Source organism: Cheilinus undulatus, linkage group 16 (assembly GCF_018320785.1).
Source record: "Cheilinus undulatus linkage group 16, ASM1832078v1, whole genome shotgun sequence".
Taxonomy (NCBI): domain Eukaryota; kingdom Metazoa; phylum Chordata; class Actinopteri; order Labriformes; family Labridae; genus Cheilinus; species Cheilinus undulatus.
The window spans coordinates 30,142,178-30,169,029 of NC_054880.1; the positions used below are offsets into that span (position 1 = coordinate 30,142,178).

Consider the following 26,852-nt stretch of genomic DNA (forward strand, 5'->3'; position numbering starts at 1 on the left):
TGGAAAATGAAAAATAACAAATACGTTTTTTTTTTTCATGAGTGGGGGGTAGGGGTATTTTATTATCAAACTATTTTCTATTTTAATAGTCATACCTTTTGAGTAATTCATTTTTAAATATGTTTTATTTTAACAAGTTATAATAATTATAAACCATATCATAAATGTAACCATCCCTCAGAGTCACGTCACTGCTGTTATCATATTGTAAAAGGGTCATTTAATTTGAAATTAAAATCATGCTGAGGATCACCTGACTTCCATGTCCCATTTTCTTAATGACCTATGTAGAAATGTCCTGGAAAAGTCCACTGACCTTTCAATCTTTTAGAAAATGTTCAAATCTATCTCTTGATTTCACATGACACTTTTAGATAGGGTCACTGGTGTTAGCTTTTTTTTAAATCAGGAAATTGAAAAAAAAAAAAAAAAAGTAGATCACAAACAGATTAACTATTATAATGTAGTGAGTATATCCTGATTAATAGCATGTGGTTTGATTCCATGTAGTGAAATTAATTTCTCTGGAAAAATGTGGCTGGTGTAACCTTTATGTGTAAGACCATTATGATCAGTGGCACCAGTGTCAACAGTGCTTTGAAAAACTATATTCAAAGCTGTATCTTACAGTATTCTGACTAAAATGGCATCAAGATTTTGTGATTTTAATCTTCTTTATCATTGTTAATCCTCTTAAGGTCAGCTATGGCTAAGATGAGTGTAGATGAGAAGCAGTAACTGTCCAAACAGTGTACAGATACTGATGGAATCAGAATAGTAGTTGTCTTTAAAGACATGACCTTTTACAAAGTAGTTTTGGTTAGTGTCAATTCTGATCTTTGATTTTTGTGCCAATTATGAAAATTAGAATTTTCTCATAAATACAGTTAAAGAATAAGGAATATTGGACTTAATGTCACTGGTTTAATCTAGTCGTGTTTTTTTTCCTGTGTTGTTGGATCAAGTTTGTCATTACGGACATTAAATTAATGACATATTTATTTGGATTTGCAACACAGACAAGAGTTAAGACTTAAAGGTATGTCTCCTCATTTTTTTAATGACAATTTCTTAAATATTTTCATATTTTGATTTTCTCATTTTGAATTTGCTTGCAGCAACACATCTCAAAAAAGAAGAGACAGGGCTATGGTACCATTGTGTAGCATCCCCTCTTCTTTTGACAACAGTCTGTAAAAATCTATGAAGTGAGGAGAGCGGTTGCTGCAGTCTTAGGAGAGGAATGTTGTCCCATTCTTGTCTGATGTATGTAGGATTCAAGCTACTCAACACTCCTGGGTTTTCTTTCCATTTTTTCTTGTTTATGATTCAGTTCAGTACCCCTTCAACTGCGAACCAATGCTGTCCCTGAAAGAAATGTTGTCTGAACGGGAGCATATATTGCTTTATACTTTTCAGCAATGATAGGGCTTTTCTAGAAGTTTTACCCCATAGGCACTAATGCAACCCCTTAACATCAGAGATGCAGGCTTTTGAACTGTGCACTGATAACAAGCTGGATGGTCCCTCTCTTCTCTAGTCTGTAGGACACGGTTTCAGTGGTTCCCAAAAAGAATTTTGAATAATCTGACCACAGAACAGTTTTCCATTTTGCCTCAAATGAGCTGTAGCCCAGAGAAGAGTGGCATTTCTGGATCATGATCACATATGGCTTCTTCTTTAGGTGATACAGCTTTAACTTGCATTTGTGGATGGAGTGGCCAAATGGGTTGACAGACAGTGATTTCCAGAGACATTCATGTTCCACATTTTTAGAAGCATTTTTTCACAGATTGGTGAACCTCTGCCTGTCTTCACTTCTGAAAGGCTCTGCCTCTCTAAAATGCTCCTTTTACACCCAGTCATGTTTCTGACCTTGCTAACTAACCTAGTAAGTTTCAAAGTACTCTCTCAGCTGTTTTTAATCGCTACCGCTTACTTTTCAAGCCTTATCTTGCTCCGTCCCTATTTTTTTTAGATGTGTTGCTGTCATCAAATTCAAACAGGCCTACAAACGAGATGATCAGTATTATAGTGATAATACTTAATTGAAACAAAAAACTCAGAGTTAATTGGACTCTATCCAGTTGCAAAAAGACTCTTTCCTTTTCTTGCCAGCACAAAGGGAGCTTTCGAGCACAGCGGAGGCGGAGGGCTGCAGCCATCGAAGGAGTTATCTATGGCAATGGTAGAAAAGGAAACAAAGATGAACCCAAGGGATCTGCTGGGGCCTTGTGTACTCCATACTGGGTCCCATTAGATGTGACAGGTGATATATTGTGCGAAGGGCAAAAACAAACTACTCAGCAAAAGCAGGCAGACGTTGATAAACGAAGGCACACTGGACTCATCATCGGGGAGCTGAGGGAATTCTCCGGCAAAATGCCACCTCAATATCTGGCTGAACCATCCAACCCAATTAGGCCAGAGATGTGCTGCTTTAGGGACTCTAACTCGATGACATGTTATCCTCTTCAGTCAAAAGGTTTCTAAAGGAAAATGTCAAGTGTCCACGAGTGTCCCATACAGTTCCTTGGACTGAAATCACCCAGCTGGAGAGTCAAATGTGGGTTTAATTTAACACTTCTAGAAGCACGCTTGTGAATGTAGCAGAGAAGTCACATAAAAGAGGGAAGATGGTAGAAAGTTGACATTTTAAGTGGTTAAAAAGAGCCTAAATGAAGACAGAGGAAAACACAGCTCATTTAATTTTAAGCTACAGAAAATGATGGTGCTCAAACAGCTCCCATAAGAGCTTTTCATTCATGGACAACAAAGCCTCAAGAAATGTTGTGTCACTAATAAGAACACACTAATACACCTCCCACAATCAATCAATCCATTGATTCGGAGTAATTTGTGCATATTGTGAAAGTGATTTTCTGTTCAGGCCTACTTTAAGCGTTATATTTTACATCTCTGAGGGGAAAGGGAGGTCATTCAGCTTAAAGCAGATGTATGTGGCAAAGGGAACAATTTTAAACTGGACAAGGGGGAATAAATCCTCAGGGATTTTCCCTGAAAAAATCTACAGGACAGGGAACAGTGTGTAGTGATTAGTTTGTGGTTGTTTGACTAATTTGAAATTTATGTGGAAATTTCCACCATGGAAAGAATGAAAAAAAAACCCGAAATTAAAAGGGCCAGAAGAATAAAATATTATGGAATAATATGCATGTCTTTCATGTTTACACAAAAATAGGCGGAGCATTTTAGAGACCCCTGTCAGGAAGTTTGAATTATCTCTGGATTATTTCAGCCTGTCCTTGCTTCTAAACAAAAACATCTGGAATCAAATTACCAGACTTTCTTACTTCTGGGACAATATTTTTAGTCAACAGAAACAGTGGTTCTTTACGAAACAAGTGTGAATACAGAGGCTTATGAGTGATCCATCCCATATAATTAGCTCTATGCCAAACCTGCCCATTTTTCTGGTTGAAAACAGTCCATCTTGGTTGTAAATGGAAAAGATAAAAAGCTTTAAATAGATTTTAAAAACCTAAAGTTTAACAGACATACCCAAATCTAATTCCCAGTGAGTTTAACATAAAATAATGGCAGGAGCATCATCACAACATTGTAGAATGAACAAGGTTACAGGGGTCCATCCAGACTCTCTCCATCAAACTGGACAAACAACCTCATCTTGTGACCAGAGATGTCATTAACTGACATCACATACATTTTGTGAGTCCCACCATGTTGTATCTTCAGACTTTCTAATGACTTAAAAAGAGGATTTCAGTGTGCCATGCAAAAAGCAACAAACAGCCTGCAAGAAAGCCAGCTGATTAAACAATCAGTCTATTGGTGCAGGTGGCCTAGTGGTTTAAGGGAGCCCCGTGTATGCAGTAAGCCGGGGTTTGAATCCAGCCTGTTGCACTCTTCTGCACGTCTCTCCCCAGCTCTTTTATCCCCGTTTCTGATTCTGATAATGTTGATGATTTCATCCTGAATATAAACCTCAGTTAGGCCCAAACAGGACGAGAGGTTCTGCAGATGCTCCACAGCCCCCTGCTGGGCTTTAACCTGGAAGTCAAACAGCATACATGTAGCAGAAGGAGCACTGTAGTCTGGCTTAAGCAGAAGAAATTAAGCAAAGGGCATGAAATATATGGAGCTGTTGTTTGAAACTTCAATTAATGGATTGTTTTTACCCTAGTTCCTGTATATTGCAACTCCAATTCCAAAAAAGTTGGGGTGCTGTGTAAAATGTACAATTAAAACAGAAAGCATGATTTGCAAATCTCATAAACCCACATTAAATTCACAATGAAACACAAACAACACAGCAGATGTTTAAACTGAGACATTTGACGATTTCATGGAAAATAATAACTCATTTTGAATTTGATGGCAGAAACACATCTCAAAAAGGTTGAGACGGGGCAACAAAAGGCCAGAAAAGTAAGTGGTACTAGGTCAGAAACATGACTCAGTATAAAATGAACATTTTAGAGAAGCAGAGCCTCTCAGAAGTAAAGATGTAAAGATGGGCAGAGGTTCACCAATCTGTAAAAAACTACATCCAAAACTTTGGAACAATTTCAGAAAATTATTCCTTAAGACTTTGAATATCCCACCATCTATAGTATATAATACTTTTTAAAGATTCAGAGAAGCTGGTGAAACTTATGTGCACAAGGGACAAGACTGAAGGTCAGTATTGGAGGCAATTTTTTGCCCACAGGTAGCACTGCATTAGAAATAGGTATGATTCTGTACTGAAAATCACTGCACGGGCTCAGAAACACTACCAGAATTAAATGTCTGTCAGCCCAGTTTGCAGTGACATCCATAAATGTAAGTTAAAGCTGTAAAGCCATGTGTGAACACAATCCAGCAATGCCACCATCTTCTCTGAGCCAATGTTCATTTTAAATGGACTGAGGCAAAATGGAAAATTGTTCTGTGGTCAGATTAATCAAAATTTGAAATTCTTCTAAGAGACCCCTGTCCCCCTGTCATTAAAACAGACCTGCAGAAATCTCTATGGTCAGAGGACAGCAGGTCAGTATTGGTTTTGCGTTATCTTCAGGGCCTCATGTGACAAATTTAAAAACAGGCATGATTCTGCACTGGAAATCCCTGCATGGGTCCAGGAACGGTCCAGAAATCATTGTGTGCCATCCACAAATGCAAGTTAAAGCTGTATGATGCAAAGAAGAAGCCATAAGGAAAAACGTTCTAGTGGTCAGATGAACCAAAATTTGAAATTCTATTTGGAAACCTCAGATGCTGTGTCTTGTGACTGGGTGCTGAACTGGCTTACCTGCATCTAACAAGAATGGGACAACATTCCTCTCCCAAGACTCCAGCGATTGGTCTCCTCACTTCCTAGTTGCTTAGAGGCTGTTGTTAAAAGAAGAGGGGATAATACACAGTGCTACTGTCCCTACTTTTTTGAGATGTGTTCATTCATGCCATTAAATTCAAAATGAGCTAATATTTCTCATGTAAAAATGTCTCAGTTTCAACATCTGATATGTTGTTTTTGTTTGTTTTGTGAAAAAAAAAAAAATTATATATATACATACATATACATATATATATATTTAAAATTGGGTTGTTTAACAAGGACAATAGTTAAATATTGGAAATGACTGTAATTTGACGTAACTTTGCATGTTAACATACTTAGAGACAGAATTACCAGTGGGGATCACATCTAAGTTTTGCCTTTAAAAGGGGTTTTAAGTGAGCAACTGATAAATGACAGCAGAATGTGAGGGTTTTTCTGCTCTAGTTTGATTTAAATGAAGCCAAACCCATTGGCATCGATTTGTAAATATCCTGTTTCTCAAATAGAAGCCTCTCTAATCATTTCAGTATGCCTTTTATCATACCATGCCATGTCTGATGTGTTTAGGACAGACTCCAAACCTATAGATGGGTACCTATGGGTAACAAATAAAGTCAAAAATGTGTTTTATAAGGCATTTACAAGTAATCTGTTTTTGACTGAACAATGAGCCTCCTGCGCTCCACAACATGGTTCCAAAACGAAATGCTGCTCCCTTGTGGAGACGCAGCAGAGTTACAGGGACTAGTGCTCCAGAACAATGCTCATTCTGAAAAACCAGTTTAACAAGTTAAAGAAAACTATGGGCCCATTACAGATCTAATTAGAGGGGAGAATTAAAGCAAACTTGCCCCGACCTGAACCAACTACAAACAACACAGGAGCAGTGGTACTAGGACTGACTGACCACACCTTTCTACCTGTACCTGCACAAGGACTGTTAGGTGTAAATACACCTTACAAATCCATGCCATTTAAGTATTTACAGTGTTTTACCATTGCTGATTTGTACTATATCCCTATTTTACCAGTGCATGCTGATATCGATTCTGTTTTAACACTTGAATGTATCTTCCATTTCAGGACCTATCAGTAAAATTAGGCAAAATTTAAGACCCAAGGCTCAAGATTAAATTTATCTTCACTTTTATTAGCATACATAAGCTCAAAAAGCCATTCTCCTTCAATCAAGCACACATATTTGAGAGGAGAAAATGCTTGACATAAAAGAGCCCTATATTAAGTTAGTTGTCACCTGCGATAATTAAAAGTGCACAAATGTTAAAAAAAGGTTTTCACGTTAAGACAAGGCCATGAATTAGTTAATTATGGAATACTTGAGGTTTGTTTTGAATATATCATTAAAGATACTATATTTTATCTCATGCAACATTTCCTAACAAGAGCTTAAAATGGAGTGAATAAAATTAGACTTTATTACAGGAACCGCAGTTATTGAGAAAGAGAGTGTGGTTGGAAACAGGAAGTGTGTTAAAATGTTTAAGAGATAAATGGGTGGAGGGAGGAGGGCGTGAAATGCTGAAAAGCTGAAGCTCTGTAGACATGTGTTTATGATAGGATATAAGAATACATTTAAAACTGTTGTAAACATTTAGTTAGGAGGGTTTTAGCATACCACTTCAACAATCCTACAAACCGAGAGTCTGTGCTGTGCATTTACTTATGTTAAAGTAAAATTACTGGTCTATAAATCTACTCAAATAAAAGTAAAGTGTATTTAATTTAAAGTTTACTTAAAATACTGTGTAGCTGCTGATGATTTGTACAGTAAATTTGATCTTTCCTTACAGGCGAGAACAAGAGAATAGATCACCAAACAGGTTGTTCAGGTAAAGTCATACCTGTATAATAAAAGTAAAATACACAGCAAAATTGGCAGTGTTAATTAAACTAATATAAAGTTAAATTCAACACTTTTACAGTGTCAATATTGGTCAACTCTTTATACACTCAAACAACACATTTAAAAGTGTTCATATTTTAGAATATCACAGAGCTGCAGTTACTCTTGAAAATCTGTTGCAATGTTGGTTTCCAGCAAATAACAAAGCAGAGAGTCAAACTCATAGCAATGTATGTAATAATGATGAATATGCACCATATGCCCTTTAAGAACCCCTGAAGTCACAAAGGGGCCCTCTAACTCTGAGGATAACTTCACCCATGGTGCAAATGTGCCTCATTTTAAAAAAAAGACAACAATCCACCAGAAACATGTCCAAAGAACCCCAGCAGGGATTCACTCATAATGGCCACTCCAAAACATTCTTTTATTTTTTATTTAAAAAAATTTTTTTTAAGCCATTCATTGCTGGTGTATTTGTCTTGCAATGCTTGAACTTTAGGTCACGAACTGATGGCTGGACATTCTCCTTCAGGATTTCTAGACAGCAGAATTTATTTCTCCATCGTCTAGGTCCTGAAACTACAAAGCAGCCCAAACCATCACACTACCAGCACCACGTTTGACAGTTAGTATAATGTTCTTTTTATGACATGCTGTGTTAGTTTTTACTCCAGATGTAACAGGACACACACCTTCCAGAAAGTTAAACTTTTTTCCCATCAGTCCAAAGAACATTTTCCCAACAGTCTTGGGGATCATCAAGAAGTCTTTTTGACAAACCCATGTCAGCACTGGTGACTCTAACTGACAAATATGGCAATTAAAACGTGATTTCTATCAGTAACATGTGACACATCTCCTGTGTTATCTTGTTTAACATGAACAGTTTAACTTTAAACAGCGATTACTTCGAACAGGGAGTGTGGAGCAGGTGTATCATCTCATCCATCCGTGCAAAATACGTGTCCTTATGGGTGTGTCTTTTAAGAAAGTCCAGATGTTTTCTGCTCTGTCACTTACTTTTATGAAAAATTATTTACAGACTGGCATTGCTGTGTTTTTGTTGTAAGAGAACATTATAAATCCTCTTTTCCTAGTCATTTGTGAAGCTCCGTAGTAAACATTTGCTTTCCCTTACAAAAACCGATGTTCCAGGACCTGCAGCAATTTTTTTGTCTGCACACTCACACCTGCAGCGATGCCAACCCCACCCGCCCCTGCAAGATTTTCATCAGGTTCTGCAGGATCCTGCCCCCAGCTTTCTTTATGTTGAGGAACGTCTTTCTGAAATTGTTCCACAATTCTAGATGCAGTTGTTTGCAGATTGGTGAACCTCTGCCCATCTTTACTTCTGAGAGACAATGCCTCTATAAAACGTTTCTTTTATACCCAGTCATATCACTGACTTGTTGCCAATAACCTAGTTTCAAAACACTCCCCCAGCTGTTTTTTTTTTTATTTGAACCATGTTGTAATTTAGATTTTATGTTTTTGCCACATCTACGGGTTAACAGCAGAAGTTATTTTCAGTTAATTGGCTGTTTACAGACAATTGGACAAGAATGGCAGACTATAACAAACACTACATCGAAAAATGCTTTGCAAAAAAAAACTTCCCAAAAAAGTTTAAAAAAGGACAGTATCATACAATGAATGCTACTGAGGGACAATAATAATAATAGGAATCATTTTTAATCAAGTATTAAATATGCCACAACAACATCACAAAGCTTTAAAACAGAACTAGCCAAACACTGTAGATCTGTACCTGTGCTGTTTCATGAGAAAAGAGAATATGGAAATATGTAGGAATACTGGTAAGTTCACATTCAGTACAGTTGGAACCCTAGGGCTAAATCTGACCGCCTTAGGTTTAAAAGTCTCACGAAGTAGCACTGCTGTCTCTGATCAGAAAAATATCATTGAAATATTTTTTTTTATTAAACGCATGTCCTTCTAGCCTCACACCTCCTACTTTAGGGGTAACTTCACTGTCCAGTCAAGGGGGCTACACAGTTTTTGTTTTTTCAGGCTATTTGATTTCATTCGTGTTTTCCAGGTGTCTTTCAAATTTGACCGTCAACAGCTGTTACAGTGATTTTAGAGGCCAGAAAAGGTGAGAATTTATCCAAAAATAAAAATATGTCACCTGTGAGGAGTTTTAAAATGTTTAGATTGTGTGCTCATACCTTCCTCAGTTTTTATGATTGATTGTACGTCCTGTCTGTACAAACAACTGTCGTTTTTTAAGACTCCTCGGCAGATTCACCGAGGAAGAATGTTCCAGAAGTTCACACCCACACAGACGGATTACCTTTCTGCCTTTCCCTTTTTAACGTAAACACTTTAATTTAGTTTAAGACTGTTCTACTCCCTGCATCTACATTGGGATTGAGTGTGAATGCAGGTGGGATAACTCCCGAGACTTCGTTGTCTGGCTTGAAGTATAAAATCATAAATCTACACCGAGAAACATATCAGAAAATGGCTTCCAGTACAAGACTACTTTGAGGCTGAATGTAAATCTCGCTAACTTGTCGGAGTTTGGCACACCTCACGGGTTTTTTTTCTTTAGAGGCATTTTTTTCTTGTCCTTGGCAAACCACCGTCTTCCTACTGATCTGACAGTGGCAAGCAAGTTTTACGTACAGGAGAAGTTCCGGTACGATCCATCAAAATAAAACCTAACACGTTTAACCACGTACAGGCCATAACGCACGCATTTGTATTTTAGTTTTAGCCGTAAATGACAGCTGACCATCCTCCTATTTCATACCATCTAGTAGGTCTGGGCGTTAAGGACCGAAAATCATATTTTATATTTCTACCTGAATGATGATACACAAAACATATGTTTTATTCTATGACGAAAAAATAGAAATAAAAACAGATCCAATTACGTTAAATGAGAAAACCAACATAACATTTATTTTCGAGTTTCTGTCAAAATACTTAAGATAAATTATCATGTGGTCAAAGTAAATAGTTATTTTATTTTGATGCAACAATAAACTAAAAGTTGTAGTCTGTTGTTTCTTGTTTAAATCAGTTTATCTTAAAAACTCAATATTCTGCCATGTCTGCAAAGAAGGATATGTTTTGCAAACTGTATGTGACTATACCTCCCCAGAGACACTGTAAGACCCCCACTCTTCTTACGTTTGTCACATTTGAATACAAAATCTAATCAGGTGTCAAAAAATGTGCATCTCAGGAATCAGCAGGTAGATAAACTAGCTTGATAGCATTAAACTGATGCAAAACAACAGATGGGCATCAGTTGCTGATTTTATTACAGTACCTAAGGGCATACTAAAGGGGTGGCCTAGGGTGACCCATAGAAATATGACTGGTGGTGGCCTCCCCAAAATTCAAAATTAAGACTGGCTATGTGACTATGCATCCTACACTTTAAATATACAATATGTATGATATTTTTTTTTGCAAGGAAAATGTGTATCAAATTAAAAAGTGACCATTCCTATGAGGTCTTAAAATATCTCAAATATTTTCTAAGTTTTGAAGGACAGAGAAATTATAAATTGTAAGGGGACGTGTCCTGTCATGGTGGCTGCCATAGATATTGAGTTCAACTGCTCAAACTTCCTTCCAAACATAGGTACCCCCCACACTGTACATTTCCAGTAAATTAAGACCAGCACTGCTCAACACTGCGGCCTCCTTCTCAATACTACTTATTGTTTTGAATTTAGGACGCTGTTTAATAAAATAAAATGGACTGAGCCTACCATTTTCCCCACCTCTTCCTTTCCTTTGTGCATGTCAAATGAAATACTTTTATTTTGATATTCCTACTTCCGGATGTACACCTTAGACGTGCAGTAATTTATCGCACTGGTTTGTTCTCATTTGAGAGCGACGATTCAATCAGTGGAATATTTGTGTGTGCGGGTGGAGGAGGAGGTGGAAGAAGAGGTCACTTCAGCTGTGGACACTGAAGGAAACAAGCTGTTATTGCAAGGTGAGTCATCCGTCAGCTGTCACTTATTAAACTTTAAAAAAGGACGGGAGACAATGTGATGAACGCGAGAAGTTAGTTTCAGTCTGCTGCACAACTTTTCTCAACTGCCCGTCTTCAGTGCAAGAAGTGTAGCAATCTTTACAAGGCTGGGCTGAGTCGACTTAGTTTATTTAACAGTTTTTATTTTTGCGGAAGATGTCGATGCCTTATGTCAAATTATCGTCCGCGTGCTTTATTTGAATGTATAGAAGTGCTCGAGGGATCACTGGCACCGACAAAGGGGAAACATGCCTTTATGTCAAACTTAAATCTGCAGCCACACCTACACCAGCCCAGCTTTTCCACTATATTCTTGTGCAAATACTAAAAAGAATACGCATGCCAAGCGAAAATGTCATGATTTAAATGTCTTACTTATTCAAACTAAACTTATTGGTTTTATTTTGAGGATAAAGAGCTGGAAACGAACTCATATCTGCATGTTATTAAGAAGTAGCAAGGAGCTGGACCTTTCTGGGTCTCAGTAGTTGTCTGTAACTTTTCCAAACCATGTCTTAATCTGACTCTTTAAGACTTGGAACTATTTTTTGATATGTGCACATGTGGAGAGAGTTGCTGTAGGTTAAAGGGTTAAAATTAGATTCTTTAAATGAGAGATAAGAGCTGATGGTACTATTCATGGGACACAACACCTGTTCTAAATGTAAGAAAAGCAAGGTATGTATTGTTCAAACTGATAAACTCTATAGTTTTTTTTTTTTGAAATACACACATTCTGAATTTGATATCTGCCACACATTCCAAAAAAGTTGGGACAGAAATATGTTTACCCCTGTGTTATATCACTTTCCTCTACCTTGTGACTAAAGACAATTCTTGTAAAATATTTTAAGTGGAATTCCTCTCATTCTTGTTCTATCTTAACATGACATGCCAGATAGATGTGTTTCACACATCTTTTGTGTTTTACACATCCATCTGGAAAACCTTCAATACTAATAAGAGTGTTTGGGAAAGGGCAGAAGCCTTGAAAAAAACTTGGAGTGTAATTGGATGAAAGTTCTGTCTGTCACATCTTTACACACACGCACATATATATATATATATATGTGTGTGTGTGTGTGTATGTATAGCTATATATATATATGTATATAGCTGTATACGTTGTTTACAGCCAGTATTTGGTTCTACATATCGGCCTTTATTGGATGTAAATATTGACAATGTATATGAATTCGTTTGTGGAATTTTAGGCCGGATCAACAGGTCTATGTCAACTGCAGCCTTACAGGAAAAACAAGAAACAAACAGTGATTGATATAGAGACCCGTGTGGGACTATAATTACCAGATACTTTTCCATGGAGGCTATGAAAGGGGATAATGTGTGAAACACACAGACAACATATGAATTTTACTCCTTTATAAAGCATGCATAGTGTGACTAGTGGTTCATAACGAAAGCTCATTGAGAAAATTACTTGACAGTGTTTCTGCCTGCGTCTGTCCAGACCTGCCCCCTCCACTTTAGACTGAATGAGCAACCTTTTAGAAAGTGAAAGATCTGAATTTTATATTCATACGTACTTTATTTCAACATGCATTGCAATATTCTGTTATTACTATTATAATCATAAAGCTTCTCCCTTTGTTTGGGCTTCTATAAAGTCACAAATACCATCACAACACCTCTGTTTCAGGGGAGACTGTTGTAACAACACATTGTAAGTCTCACCTACAGGGATCACATGAGAACCACAAAGTCAAACAAAGTGAAAGTATAAATTCACAATCTTTTAAAATACAGCTAATAAGCAAATAGAACCTCACTTTTTAAATGAAACAGACATGTATGCTTGGTAAATTCTTAGTTTTTGGCATATTTCTGTGACAATTTCCTGCATTTTGGTTCAACACTTTATTAAGTGCAGGTTTCATTTGCTTCAGTGCAAACTTCAAAGAGTCTCCTGATCCCCAGCTCTTTGTAACCAGTGCCAGTGTCCCGTTATCCCTCTGTTTCAGCTACAGCAGGAAATTAAGATGACAAAAGGAATTCTCCTGAACTTGTTCTCAAAAAGACTCTTTTCCCCTGTGGGAACGACACCATAAATCAGAGCACTTTCAAACAATCAAAGCAGCACAAGTTAACAGAGAACTGCTCAGATTATTGCTCTAGTTTAGCTCCTGGGCACATTCGTTGTGCACATTACACAGTCCTCAGCTTAGACTTTAACTTGAATTGAACAGTTTTTATGTCTAGTAACGTGACAACAACTCAGACAAATGCAGACACGCTCAGCTACATCTTATAGTGTAAACTTCACACACATAGTTACAAGAAGCAAAATAGTGACTATCAGAAATGTGATAGGCGCACTTTCAATTGTACCGATTTCATTTTTTTTGTTAATCTCTGTGTCTTTAATATTTAGGCCAGCTCGCCTGGCACCAACAACGAAGACACGTTAAAGTCACTTACATCCCCTTTCCTCCCCATTCAAATGCTTGGTTTGCACTTCAGTAAGTCATCTTGGCCATGTCTACATGCCTTAATGCATTGAACAGGTGTACCTAATAAAGTGTAAATGGTCTATGATACCAAGACATCTCTGACTTTCTATTTTCTCTTAAAAGTATCAATTCAGGCATCACATAGTCACCGACACCTTTTAAGAAGTATTGATTTAGCACCGCTGTCACAACCTGTTTTAGGGATACACAACCCTTCCCATAAAGCATATTTACTAAACAGGAAAACCAATATTTTATTTTCATTAATACATTTCTCATAATGGTGGAAAAATGCACTGGAAAAGGCACTTCTGCATTAATGCCTGAAAGCAGTCTGAGAATGAGAATGCGCTCTAGCATCACTTCAGCTCACTCGCGCATTCTTGGACCGCTTCCAGCATGAAAACGGAAGTGCCTTTTTAAGTGTATCCCTCCCTTAAAACAAGAAGTAGTGTTAGGAAGGAGGCTGTGAAGGTAGCAGAGCTGAACAGTGCTGGTCACAACACGCTGGAAATGCAGAGTGTGGGGGGCTTTCATGTTACAGAGGTGAGTTTAGGCAGTTGAACTTAAAAACTTTGGCAGCCATCATGAGAGGATGCATCCAGTAACAATGATAAAAATGTATAATTTCTCTGTCTTTATAGATTTTAGGAAATATTTGAGACACTGTTAAGATCTCAATTGAAATATATAAGATAGGAATGGCCATTTTAGATATCTCAGTGCAGAAATTCTACATACTGCATCTTAAAGCAATTTATTGTTCAGGGGTGGGGGTGGGGGGTGGCTCCAAGCAGTATTTTAACATAGTCATGGCACCGATTGCAATTTAATACACAACTACAGCATAGTGGTCTACGCCATTGTGTGCACCAGATACATGTGCATTGGTTTGTCTGCATCACTCTGCAATCAATCTGCCCAAATGCTTTTTCAACAGTTCAATTTGTATGCAAGGTCACCACATTTCCTGTTTGTTGCAGCATCTGAAACAGAGCATATCATGTTAGAGTTGGAGCTGATAGATAGCAGTTGATTATATGGCAGTAAAAAGATATAAAGAGAGGGGACAATGGAGGAGATGGAAAGTATGGATTCTGCATCAGCTGAGGCAAGGGACAGAGGGGTTTTTTGCAGTTGCTTCAGCTACTGAAAGAGACATGGATAAGGAAATGCACACCAGATGTCAGTATGTAGATTTGAGTTGTATTGCCATCGCCAACCATTTGTCCTACTCTAGAGTACACACATTGGGCCTGTACACATTAATCAGAGACTGACAGTCACCAGCGCTAACCAGTGGACCAATGACAGGGCTTGTAGTCTTTTTCTTTTTGATGGGCAGTCACTTATTTGAGGAGGTGAATGTCAGTTGCACACCTAGGGTTCCATGCCATGTAGACTCAAAGTGCAGGTGCAATAAATCAGGTTTACGAAAGCAAACAACTTCAAGCAACAAAGCCAATAAATTCTACATTGTAATACGTTGTACATTGTAATATCTTATGTGTGTAACCATTCGGGGTAGATTCCAGTTGAGGCATCCTACAGTACACTGAAGATCCAGCTTGTTCTATTATATGCAGTAGATATTCACAATGAGTAATAAATTAGATTGTTAAAAAGCAGCATGGTGTTAAAAGGAATCACTTTGTCCACTGGGGACACCAAAGTTAACACAAACCACAAGTTCCTGACATTAGCTCTAACTTTGGTTCATTTTCACTTTTTGCAGAAACTAGCCATTGTGCATACCCCAGCTACTGACTGTCATGGCAACCATCATGATGGAGAAAATCGGGCGCCTGTTCATCAGCCTGCAGCAGATCAGGGAGGTTCCCCGGATACTGACGGAGGCCGCACCCTCCATGCCCGGCACTGTCAGAGACGTTGAGGTTCCCTGTTACTTCAGAGAGCGCTTCGTCTCTACTGGATACCGACCACTGAACCAGAACTGGCGATACTACTTCCTGTCATTATTCCAGCGCCATAATGAGACCATCAACGTCTGGAGTCACCTGTTGGCCTTTTTAATTGTTCTGATGAAGCTGAAGCAGCTTTCAGAGACCGTAGACTTTGTTAATGATCCTCATTCATGGCCTTTGTTCGTCCTCATTTTGTCCTCATTGGTGTACTTGGCATTCAGTGTGTTAGCTCATCTACTAGGAGGCAAATCTGAGCTGTATCACTATGTCTTCTTCTTTCTGGACTATGTCGGGGTGGCACAGTATCAGTATGGCAGTGCTATTGTCCACTTTTATTACGCTGTGGATGAGAGCTTGCACAGCTACATGAAAGGGATTTTCATGCCTTTAGCTACTTTTCTCAGCTGCCTCTCCTGCCTGGGCTGTTGCTACGGCAAATACTGCAACCACCGCCTACCGAGCTGGGTGCGTAAGGTGTGCCAGGTGGTACCATCTGCACTCGCCTATATCTGGGACAGCAGCCCTGTGGCTAAAAGACTTCTCTCCTGGTCTGCAGACAGCAGCGACCCAGCGATTCTCTATCACTTTGGCCAGGTGGCGTTCTTTCTCAGCTGCTCCGTCTTCTTCACCTTCCCTGTGTTGGAGTCCTGCTTACCTGGCCGGTGTGATTTTATTGGACAGAGCCATCAGATATTTCATGTTTTTCTCTCATGCTGCACCCTGTGTCAGATCCACGCCTCCTACCTTGACTTTATAGGTCGTAGAGAGCTGTACTCAGGTCTCCATGGGAGCGGTGAGTCTGCTCTGTTTGTAGGATTGTATGTGCTCACTTTGGTTGTATGTGCACTGATTGTTGCCTTCATGCTGACGAAAGTAAGACAACTATTTAACTATAAAAACAAGTCAAAGTAAAAGCCATAGTAGATGTTTGAAGAACTGTTTGCTGAATCAATCATGGCCCTTTCCTTCCCTTACTCTTAATACTTTCATACAAAGGGTACTAATTATATTCACTGCATGCCTTTCCCTGTGAAGGTAAAAAGGTGAAAAGTAGGGATGTTTCATAACAGTAACAAGCAGATCTGGAACTTAGGGATGCCCCGATCATGTTTATATACTGCCAGTACCAGTCATCCATGAGTGAGATCCACTGATACCAGTCATACTTAATGTTTTGCCACAGCAGCTGGTTAAACAGTTGGCCAGGCTAGTCAGCTTTGTAGTGTACCTGGACCTCCTATAGGTGGCAGCATGACCTGATAAAATGAGCACAAAAGTCAACCTTATTCAGTCAACAGCTTCTACTAACTTTGTTCATCTTAGAAAAACAACCCCCCAGTACAACAAGTATTAGGACAACAAAATTACATAATATGCTGATTTTTTTAAATAAGATAACACAATTTAACAGACAATAACACATTAACAGAATTCAGTGCAAATAACCCAGTGCAAAAATAATAACTAGAAATAGAAGATCTGTCCCTACTTTTGAATTGGAGGATTTCTATCTTGAACTTAAGCAGTACAGCTGCCTGGAACTCATTGTTTGACATCAGTGCAAAAGTCTCTCATCTGACAACAGATTATTACCGACGGGTGATCGGTTTAAGTAATCCCTAACTGGAAGCAAGTACTCAATCATGTATTTTTAATAAGTATTGGCAGGTTATGATCACTTGTTGATTAATTGGGGCATCTCTACTGGAATTAGTATTCTGGTTATATTTTTAGTACATTATTGGAAACTATACACATTAGCTTCACTATAGATTTATGTATGAGCAAATGATATTTCTAAAACTGACAATCACTGCCTACAATATCAATTTTTTTTATAATTGTCACACATTGTATGATGTGGAATAATGTATGGAAATACATCTAAAAATGTACAAATATTTATTCATTTATTTAGGAAAAAGATGGAGTCTTGTTTCTGTTTAAAAGAGGCATATTTAAGTCACTTTATTTTTTAAATTTCTTAACTACTAAAATTATTTACATATTTAAAATTAAAACACTGGCACAGATTGTGGCAGAGTATTTATAGTAAAAATACTATTTTTTGAGTGAAGATTTAGGCACTTCTATGCAGTAACATTAAGAAAATCTACCACTTTACCAAGTAATGACAAGGTAACATAAGGAGCCTTTTTGTACATTGATTGCCTTTTGTTTGCACATTCAATGTTACATTTAGCTTGAAAAAAGTATTTACAGTAATTTTTTAAAAATGCACTGCCTTTAGATTGCATAGAAGAAGGTTGGATATTTTTAAAGGGATCTATTTTACACAGATTCATGTGATATTAGACACACAGAATGTAAGTGTTATGCTTTTTTATGTTAGGATGTCATCAATCACTGTACTGTGTTTTACTGGAAATCTTGTTTGTGCCCCTTGAGTTAAAAGGGAAACGTTAACATGGCTGTTACATGAGTGATCTGTTAAAGAATAAAAGGTACCATGGTGATGTATTGTTTAAGAGCTGATAATGCCACAAGTACTGGCCAAATTGCATATAAACTTTTATAGACAACTCTTGGAAACTGAGACTCTGAGACTGCCATTAGGAGCAAATGACGTTCTCATATCTTGACTTTTTTTGCCTTTGTGTCATATCCTGTTACTCCTTTCTCTTTGAGCAACAAAACATTAAACATGCCTTAAAATGAATGATGAAGTCTACATGGATGCAAATCATTTGGTTGTTTTTGTTTTACTAAATTTTAAGAGATGTTGCACTTATGAAACTACATAGATAACTGAATTTTATCAGCAGCATTATCAGGAACATGCAGACTTTTGCTTGTTGTTGAAAGAACACTGTGCTCTTTATGTCTTTAAGTTTTGGTACAATATGCTCTTAGCTACCCCTAAGACAGTGGTTCTCATCTGGGGGATCAGTACCAGTAAGTGGGTCATCAAGCTGTTTTCACTTGGCCCTTTTGAGATGAAGGAGCAGCGGCTGTACCCAGAGTTCATGATCATAGATGTGGGTTGAAATGAAGATCGACTAGTAAATTGAGAGCTTTTCCTTCCAGCTCAGCTCATTCTTTACCACAATAGTGCGGTACAATGTCTGCAATACTGCCAATGCTGCACCAAGCCGCCTGTTGATCTTGCGTACCATTCTACCCTCACACGCGAACAAGACAACAAGACACTTGAACTCCTTCACTCGGGGCAAAGACATCCTCCTAAATCAGAGGGAGCAATCCACTGTTTTCTGGCAGAGAAGTATGGCCTCTGACTTGGAGGTGCTCACCCTTATCCCAACAGCTTCACACTCAGTTATGAACCACTCCAGCGCATGCTGGAGGTCCCCGCCCAAAGAAGCTAACAGAACCACATCATCTGCGAAAAACAGGAAATTCTGAGGTCACCCAACCAGAAACCCTTCTAACCCTGGCTGCACCTTTGAGATCCTATATATGAAAATCACAAACACAATCAGAGATAAGGGGCAGCGCTGGCTATTTAAGTCGCTAAAATCAATCCAGCGTGGATTAAAATATGCTAAGTAACAGTGCTTGAAAAGATAAACAGGACCCATCAGAGCTTTTCATTAATGGCCAAAAAAATAAATAGCCAATCATTGATTAGGATCAGGGGTCCCTGGTCAGCTCTGGCTACCACTGAATTGCTCCCTGTTTAGAATGAGAATGATGTCATACTGTCTTTATTACTCTGGGCGTTTTGTATTGAGACACTGTTGTTATTTGATTGTCAGTATGTCAGGAGCCTTAGTAATAATAATAATAATAATAATAAACTTTATTTATATAGCACCTTTAAAAACAAATGTTTACAAAGTGCTTTAACAGACATGACAGCAACAAGAACCCAGGGATTCACAAAAAACAGAGAACAAATCAGCAATAAACCTGACAGAAAAGTCTTGGTAGTCAAACAAGAAACAAAACGGACTGAAACACAAAAGAATACGAAAACTGCACAGTTAAAAGGAACAGGAAGTATGTAGATGATCCTGAGGGTATTTAAAATACTAAAAGATGAAATTATCCAGGAAAAGACAGTATGATAAGAAATGAGCGTAAAACTGTATACATACAGTTAAGACGACGACATCACATCATTGGCAATAAAACAAAAATGAGAAAATTAAAAGCAGAAAGAAAAGAAGGAATGGGTAAAATATTAAAAATAGAGGATACTGAGGTTGCAATGTATGTAAAGGTCAAGGATTAAAAGGGGGTAAGAACAGCAAAATGAGTGAAAAAAGAAAGTGAAAAAATGAGTGAAAAAAGAAAGTGAAAAAAGAGTGAAAATAAAAATAGGTTAAAGGAAGTGTCACATAAAAGCAATTCTATAAAAGTGAGTTTTAAGGAGTGATTTAAAAGATGTTACTGAATCTGCTAGCCTTATCTCCTCGGGCAGGTCCAAAGTCGGGGGGGCCTGATAGCAAAGGCCCTGTCTCCTTTAGTTTTGAGTCTCGACTTTGGAACGACCAGGAGCCCCCCGCCTGAGGATCTAAGGCTGCGTGAAGGCTCATAAGGGGTCAGCCTCGCAGTGATATAACCTGGGGCTAAACCCCTGAGAGCCTTCAAAGTGATCAATAAAATCTTAAAATCAATTCTAAAAGTGACAGGAAGCCAGTGGAGGGAAGCAAGGATAGGTGTGATGTGATGCCGTCTGTTAAAACCAGTTAAAAGCCTAGCTGCTGTGTTCTGGACCAGTTGGAGGCGGGATAGGGATTTTTTGGAGATGCCGGAGAGAAGGGAGTTACAGTAGTCCAAGCGGGAGAATATGAGGGCGTGTATGATTTTTTCTAGATCAGCAGGGGGCAGGATGGGTTTGATTTTAGAGATTGTTCTAATGTGGAAGAAGCAGGACTGTACAACTGTTTTAATGTGGTTTTCAAAGGTGAGGTTAGTGTCAAAGGTAACTCCTAAGTTTCTAGCTGTGGTGGTGATGTTCGAGGACAGTGGACCGAGTGAGCTTTGGATCTGAGGAGTCTGTGGGTTTGGGTGGTTGAAAAAAATCACTTCGGATTTTGAATCATTTAATTGTAAAAAACTTAGGGCCATCCAACATTTGATATCTTTCAGACAGTTAAAAACAGCAGCCAGGCTAGTAAAATCACCAGGTCTCAGCGGAAGGTATATCTGTGTGTCATCAGCATAAAAATGGAAAGACAGGTTATGTCGTTTTATGATAAAACCTAAAGGAAGCATGTAAACAGAGAATAAAAGTGGACCTAAAATAGAACCTTGCGGTACACCACAGGTAATATGAGAGGTGGACGATGTGTGGTTACCCATGGTGACCGCGAAGGTTCTGTCTAAGAGGTAGGAACAAAACCAACTAAGTGCAGATCCCTTGACACCAACCCAGGTCTGGAGACGTTCAATTAAAATGGCATGATCAACTGTATCGAATGCCGCACTCAAGTCTAGTGAGGAGGGTAGTTACTTTGCAAATGTCTGAGTTTACCATTGATGTTGTCACCTTGAGTCAGCACCACCTAGTGTCAAAACCAAGAAGTACAACAAAGACCATCTCTAGGTCATGGTTTAATATTGGCCATATTTTATTTTATTTTGATTATAGAAGTTACTGCAAGCTGATTAAAAATAGAAAATGGGCCACAGTTGGTTCCTGGGCCATACTGTAGGTTGGACACCCCTAGTCTGGACGCTCTACTTTCCTGTTTCTTTTCATTTTTGTTTTGACTTAGGACTAAAAGCTTCAAACTGAGATGCATAACTCACTTTGCACAGAATAAAAGTTTTTTTTCCTATCACTGCGATAAAAAAATCATCAGGTTTTGTACCTAAAAACATCAAACCATGTTGCTTTCAAGTTGTGATTGTAAAAAAAAAGGAAAGAAATGAGAGTAAACTCTGATGATCTTTGCAGCACAGACAGGATGGTAGATCTGAGGTCTGTTTTTCTGTGTATGTCTCACAGCAGTTAATTTATCTCCATGGTAACCAGTTAAACAGTGTTCTTCCTGGCAGGGCCTCAGCTGTTATTTACATACTGTATGGATACACTTGATCCTGTGACGCTGTGCATATGTTTAAGTAATTTGTAACCTCAGACAAGCAGCAACTACAAAGGGTTCTTTGCTTCTCTGTTCTGAGTGAACATTAAACATCCATTTCAGGCCTAAATGTGGGGAGCAGCATCCTGTGTAATTGGAAAAAAACATTGAAAATATAACTGGAACATCAAATGAATCATTTCCTATCACTCTTTACCTCTCCAAAGAGATTACCTTTTTGCTTTTTAGCCATATCCTGGCCTTAACCAGATGACGTTATGTTGCAGTCTGCCATCAGCAGAGCTGGGTCAACTTGTCTGAACAAACTGTGATTTTTCTTTTTCTTTTCTTTTTTTTTTCCAGAGCGCTCTGCTCTGTTCATTGGCACCATAAGTGCATCACCAGGCTTTCCTCATTCAAAGGAATAAGGGGTTGTGTTTTTTCTTTTTACTAAGGGCCTAAGTCGGTCTGAATGTGGCTGTTAGTCTGCAGCCATGGGACAACAACAAAAGAAGGTTCAACAACTGGGCTGCAGAGACTATCAAACAGGCTTATTATGTAACAACTAAATCTTTTTTTCACTCCTGAGTTAAATCCCACATTGCATTTATTTGTTCTAATGCAGTAAATTATTGAAGTAGATACCATTTTAGCATCGTAGCAAATTGAGAGTAATGGGAAGAACTTTTTCCCTCAAAGCTGGGTAATGTGAGAGACTTCAGAACTGTTTCAGACATCATCTAGTTCTGGTGTGTTACAGTGGTTTACCAGGGTAGCATGCTGAGCAAGTCAACCCCAAAATCCTTCTCCCCAGTGATACTTTCCAACTCCATCTGAGGGATCCCAAGGCGTTCCCAGGTCAGACAGGGTTTATAATCCTCCAGTGCATTCTGGGCCTTCCCTGAGGTCTCCTCCTATCCAGACATGCCTATATGACCTCAAAAGGGAGGCACCCAGCCATACTGATCAGATGTCCATACCACCTCAACTGGCTCCTTTCGATATGAATGATCAGCAGCTCTACTCTTAGCTCTTCCTGGATGTCTGAACTCCTCACCCTAAGGCTGAACCCAGCCACCCTTCAGATAAAACTCATTTTAGCCACTTGTAACTGTGATCTTATTCTTTCGGTCATTGCCCATAGTTCATGACCATAGGTGAGAGTTGGGAGGTAGATCAACTCGTAACGTGAAAGCTTCGCCTTCCCACACAGCTCCCTCTTCACCACAACTGTCCAACACAACACCCATAGTACTGCTGACTCGACGTTTGTACAAAGTTTGAAGAAAATCCCTTAAAGCATTCTAAAGTCATCATGTTACAAAGAATGGCCTGAAAATCAAGGGGTGCACATGAGGCCTAGTGACCTTAAACTTTGACCTAAGACCTCCAAAATCATGTTAATCTTGGGTCACAGTGGACACTTATCTGTGAGAGCAGATTGGCAGATGGTCTGACAACCTGAAAACAGAGTAGACACAGAAATGAATCACGTAATCAGTGTAAAATGGTATGAAATAAATGGTGGTTGGGTCATTTCCTTTGTTTTAAGACTGTGGTTTTCCTGTCAGGTGTCCCACGTTTGGGCCTGTTCTGTGACTCTTTTACCACATGTCATTCCCCTAAATATGAAATAAACTAAGAAAATGTACCATTCACTACATTGTTATTGTTTCAGTCTGAACAATCACAATCATCCAGTATTTCCACTCATCAAAAGATATCTAGAATTTTCATAGGAGCACATGAGAACTAACAATTATAATGAAACTAACAAAATGGACCACTATTACTTGTCCCATTTTTAATCCATAAATGTGCCCCTCAAAGCATTAGATAAGACATAGACTAAATATGCAAACTGACTCAAACTGTGTTTCCTACCAGAATCCAGAGTCAGATTTCCTCAGAGGAATCCAGCTTGAATGAACAAAGAACAGAGTACCTGCTGCCCCCAAGTGGTCATGAATAAGACACATTTATATCAAGCTCACTGCTCATAGAAGGAGTCTCAGACTATTTTTTGTTTTAACCTACGATGACTGATATCCAGCTGAAAAGAGAGGACAGGAATGTTGTATTCAAGTCAAAATTTGCTTAAGTAGAATTAAAACTACTGGCCTATGAATGAGCCCAAGTAGAAGGTGATTTAAAATTCACTCTATGTGGTTTAAAGTGGTCAGTTTTGAAGTAAAATATTATCTTTCCTGATTCATGAGTGTAAAAACTCCAAGAGAGAATATGATTTTTAAACCAGGTTGTTTGATTAAGTGAACATTTTTATAATGAGTGCAAAATAACAAAAAACAAATATGATATTGTTCTTGATATAATGCCTCTGACTGTGATGCAGCATGAGTCAAACATCTGGTCAATTTCATATTGTTGACAGAAAGTTTGGACTTCCTCTTTTTCCTATTTAGTTTTTATTTTTTTTACTCAGAAAAGGGTGCTAAAACGTAACAAAGTACATTTTTCCTCAGTTCAAATGAAGGTTAATGTTAAACAACGTCAAGGCAAGATGACCTTTTCCCTGTAGTGTTTATGTCTGCAATATAAAAACTTTCATTGCTCTTATCCCTAGAGTAATAGATAGATAGATAGATAGATAGATAGTCGTTTATTGTCAGTACATACATTTGTAAAAAATCCAACAAAATTACGTTTGGCAGTCTCATCTGTAGCAGCAAACACAGTTGTTCAAGCAGTGGTTAGAAATCCGCAGCCTTACGTCATCCAACCTGCTGGTGAGGGAGCGGGCATCCGGGAGGAAGATGCTGAGCATGGCATGTTTGTGTGGGGCCGCTCTTAGCCTAGCCTGCAGCCCGGCTTGTTTGCCCCGCTTTCACCTTCTAGCACAATGCCGTTACTGCCTCCTCCCCACTGGCTGTAGGTGTTGTGTTGCTCCATGTCCTCCTCCTGTCAGTCTCCGAGCGCCCCGTTCTTTGGATAATCTTCATCAGTAAAGATGTAAACTCTGTGGCTATGCTGTCAGTTCTGGTGTAAGTGTAGGGCTTTGTTTTGCTGCTAGAGATGGAGCGCTGGACTGCTGCGTTCGTACGCACAACCCCATGCTACCTCAGTAGGTAGCATTCAGAAGTCTCCTGTTGATCAGGCAGTGTTCTGTTGCAGTTATTGGCAGTTGTTGTTAGCTTTTAAGCTAGCCAGGAGTTGTAGTTGAGACTGAGGTCTTCTTTTCACCTTTTTTGGGTTTTTCTTGACAGAAATTTCCCGTTCGTTCTCTCAAAGGTGTCCTGGACCATCCATCTTCTTTGTTTTCACAGGTTTCAACCTATGTTGTCAACTTAATTGTGAAAAACACTACAAGTCCAAGATATAACTTAAGAGTGCATCTTTCTTGCTGCCAACTGCAATGCAACTGTAATGCTGTTCATCTGATGAGTCTCAGGTAGTTAGTAGACAAAGTAAAATAAATCTGCTTTATACATGCTTACTAGAAAGGAACATTTTAATGTGATTTTCACACAGTTAGGTGGAATAAAATTTGCTGAAATAATGCCATCATGATGCAGATTCGTGAGAAGGATAAAGTCAAGCTTTAGGAGGAAAATAATTTTATCGTGTTTGTTTTTTCTGATGGAGTTGTGCTCGAGCTTTTCTGACACAGGTAGTAAGGAAGTCTTACTGCTTATTGGTTTTATACACAGCATCAAGCAGATTTGTGGTTCAGGTCTGAAAGTTTGCTCTAGTTTGGTAACCTTGCAATGGTTGGATCAGGTGGATCCATCTTGCAAATATTCAGGCTGAAACCCTTGTACCTTGGAAGAAAATGACCAGACAATTGGCATCATACGTTTAACTGCAAGGCTGTAAACAATGGCAGCTGGTGAAGAGATTAGTGTGGATGTAGCTGTAGCTGCATTTGAATCAGGAGAGACTTATTATGAGTTTAACAATGATTTATTTTACAAGTTTTGAAATGCTAAAATTTCGAAATGTTTTTGGCGAATAGACTGTGTGGTGATGTCTAAATGAACTTGAAGGGGTAGTGAAGCTGACAGCAGGATGGAGTCTATGCACTGTTGGTGATGGAAGGATACGTTGAGGAATGGACTTCTGAAGAGCTTGACCCATGACACCAACGAGATGACTTGAAAGTTGCAATGAAGGGATGCAGGTTGGCATGAGGGGGCTGGACCTGAACACTGATGAGACGTAATGGAAGTGGCTGGGGTGGAGGAGGGTTGCAGCAGTCACACTGGAGGAGAGGAACAGATTTTAAAATACAAGAGTAGCAGGATGACTGGATGAGAGGCCATGGCACAATGGGATTGGCTCATAATTTAAGTGAGTAGACGCCCCTCCCAGCTGATTACCAGAGCAGGAAACAGAGTGGGAAAAGGGAGGCATGAGTGAGTGATTATTAATGAATAAAAGGGTGAAGGGAAATTAAACATTCTTCCTGCTTCATCAGAAAGAGCAAAGAACACTAAAAGCTTTCATAGGTGGGAAATGATGTAAGTGCTCCTCTAATGACTAGCTTCACCAAGAGTCTGATTCACCAGATGGCTTCACAACCATAATGGCTGCATGCTAAGCTTATATAGTTCACATCCAACTACGTCATAGTGACACACAGAATGATCATCCAGTCACCCTCCAAGCTTTTCTGAAAGGCTCTGTTGTCTATGGGGTGTTGCCCAGATGAATGTGAAATATATCCCATGCCATGCATATGTGAAAGTCTTTCTAGCATGTTAGGTTACTATTATGGATTATAAGCTGAATTTGGAAGTAGAAATCTGCATGCAGAGACAAAACAAATATCAGAAGAATACTGTTGATGTGAGCTCTGCATGGACAATGTAGAACATTTTCCCTGCATACACCAAATCCTGCTGATACACGACTGATCTATACAGCTTGGACTACCATGGTACCACATACAGAAACCTGCAGAGGACTTAACAAAAGGGAAATTCATGAACCCTGTTGAATCTGTATCGCTTAAACACCGACTGGTCTAAAGCAACATGAAAATATCTCTGACTTCAGACCTGAATGAAAGCCTCCAAAAACATTTTCTTACTGAGTTTCATAAAGCCTGTGAAAACAGTTCAGATAACCCTAGTGGTTTCTCAAGCAAGAGTGAAATTATAACCCCCTTGTGATGTAACCATCCATGTTTTCTCAGCTTGCACTTAGTCTGTGCTCTTATCTCAGTCTTAATGTTTAAACTCTATTTTAGAAAGCTGTCTTTACCGTATCAACAGGTTGTTAGTTCCTGG

At 38.7% G+C, this 26,852-nt stretch overlaps 1 protein-coding gene across 1 annotated transcript; it reads left to right on the top strand.

Moving 5' to 3' along the window:
* Window positions 1–11,054: 11,054 nt before the first annotated feature.
* paqr7a (progestin and adipoQ receptor family member VII, a) lies at window positions 11,055–18,064 on the top strand. The gene is made up of 2 exons (XM_041807974.1): window positions 11,055–11,154; window positions 15,400–18,064. Exon 2 carries the CDS (start codon window positions 15,437–15,439, stop codon window positions 16,499–16,501), a length of 1,065 nt encoding a protein of 354 aa, XP_041663908.1. The 5' UTR covers window positions 11,055–11,154; window positions 15,400–15,436; the 3' UTR covers window positions 16,502–18,064.
* Window positions 18,065–26,852: the final 8,788 nt, after the last annotated feature.

What these genes read in the sequence shown, in the direction of transcription:
- paqr7a (XM_041807974.1), top strand. Translation starts at nt 15,437, where the DNA reads ATGGCAACCATCATGATGGAGAAAATCGGGCGCCTGTTCATCAGCCTG.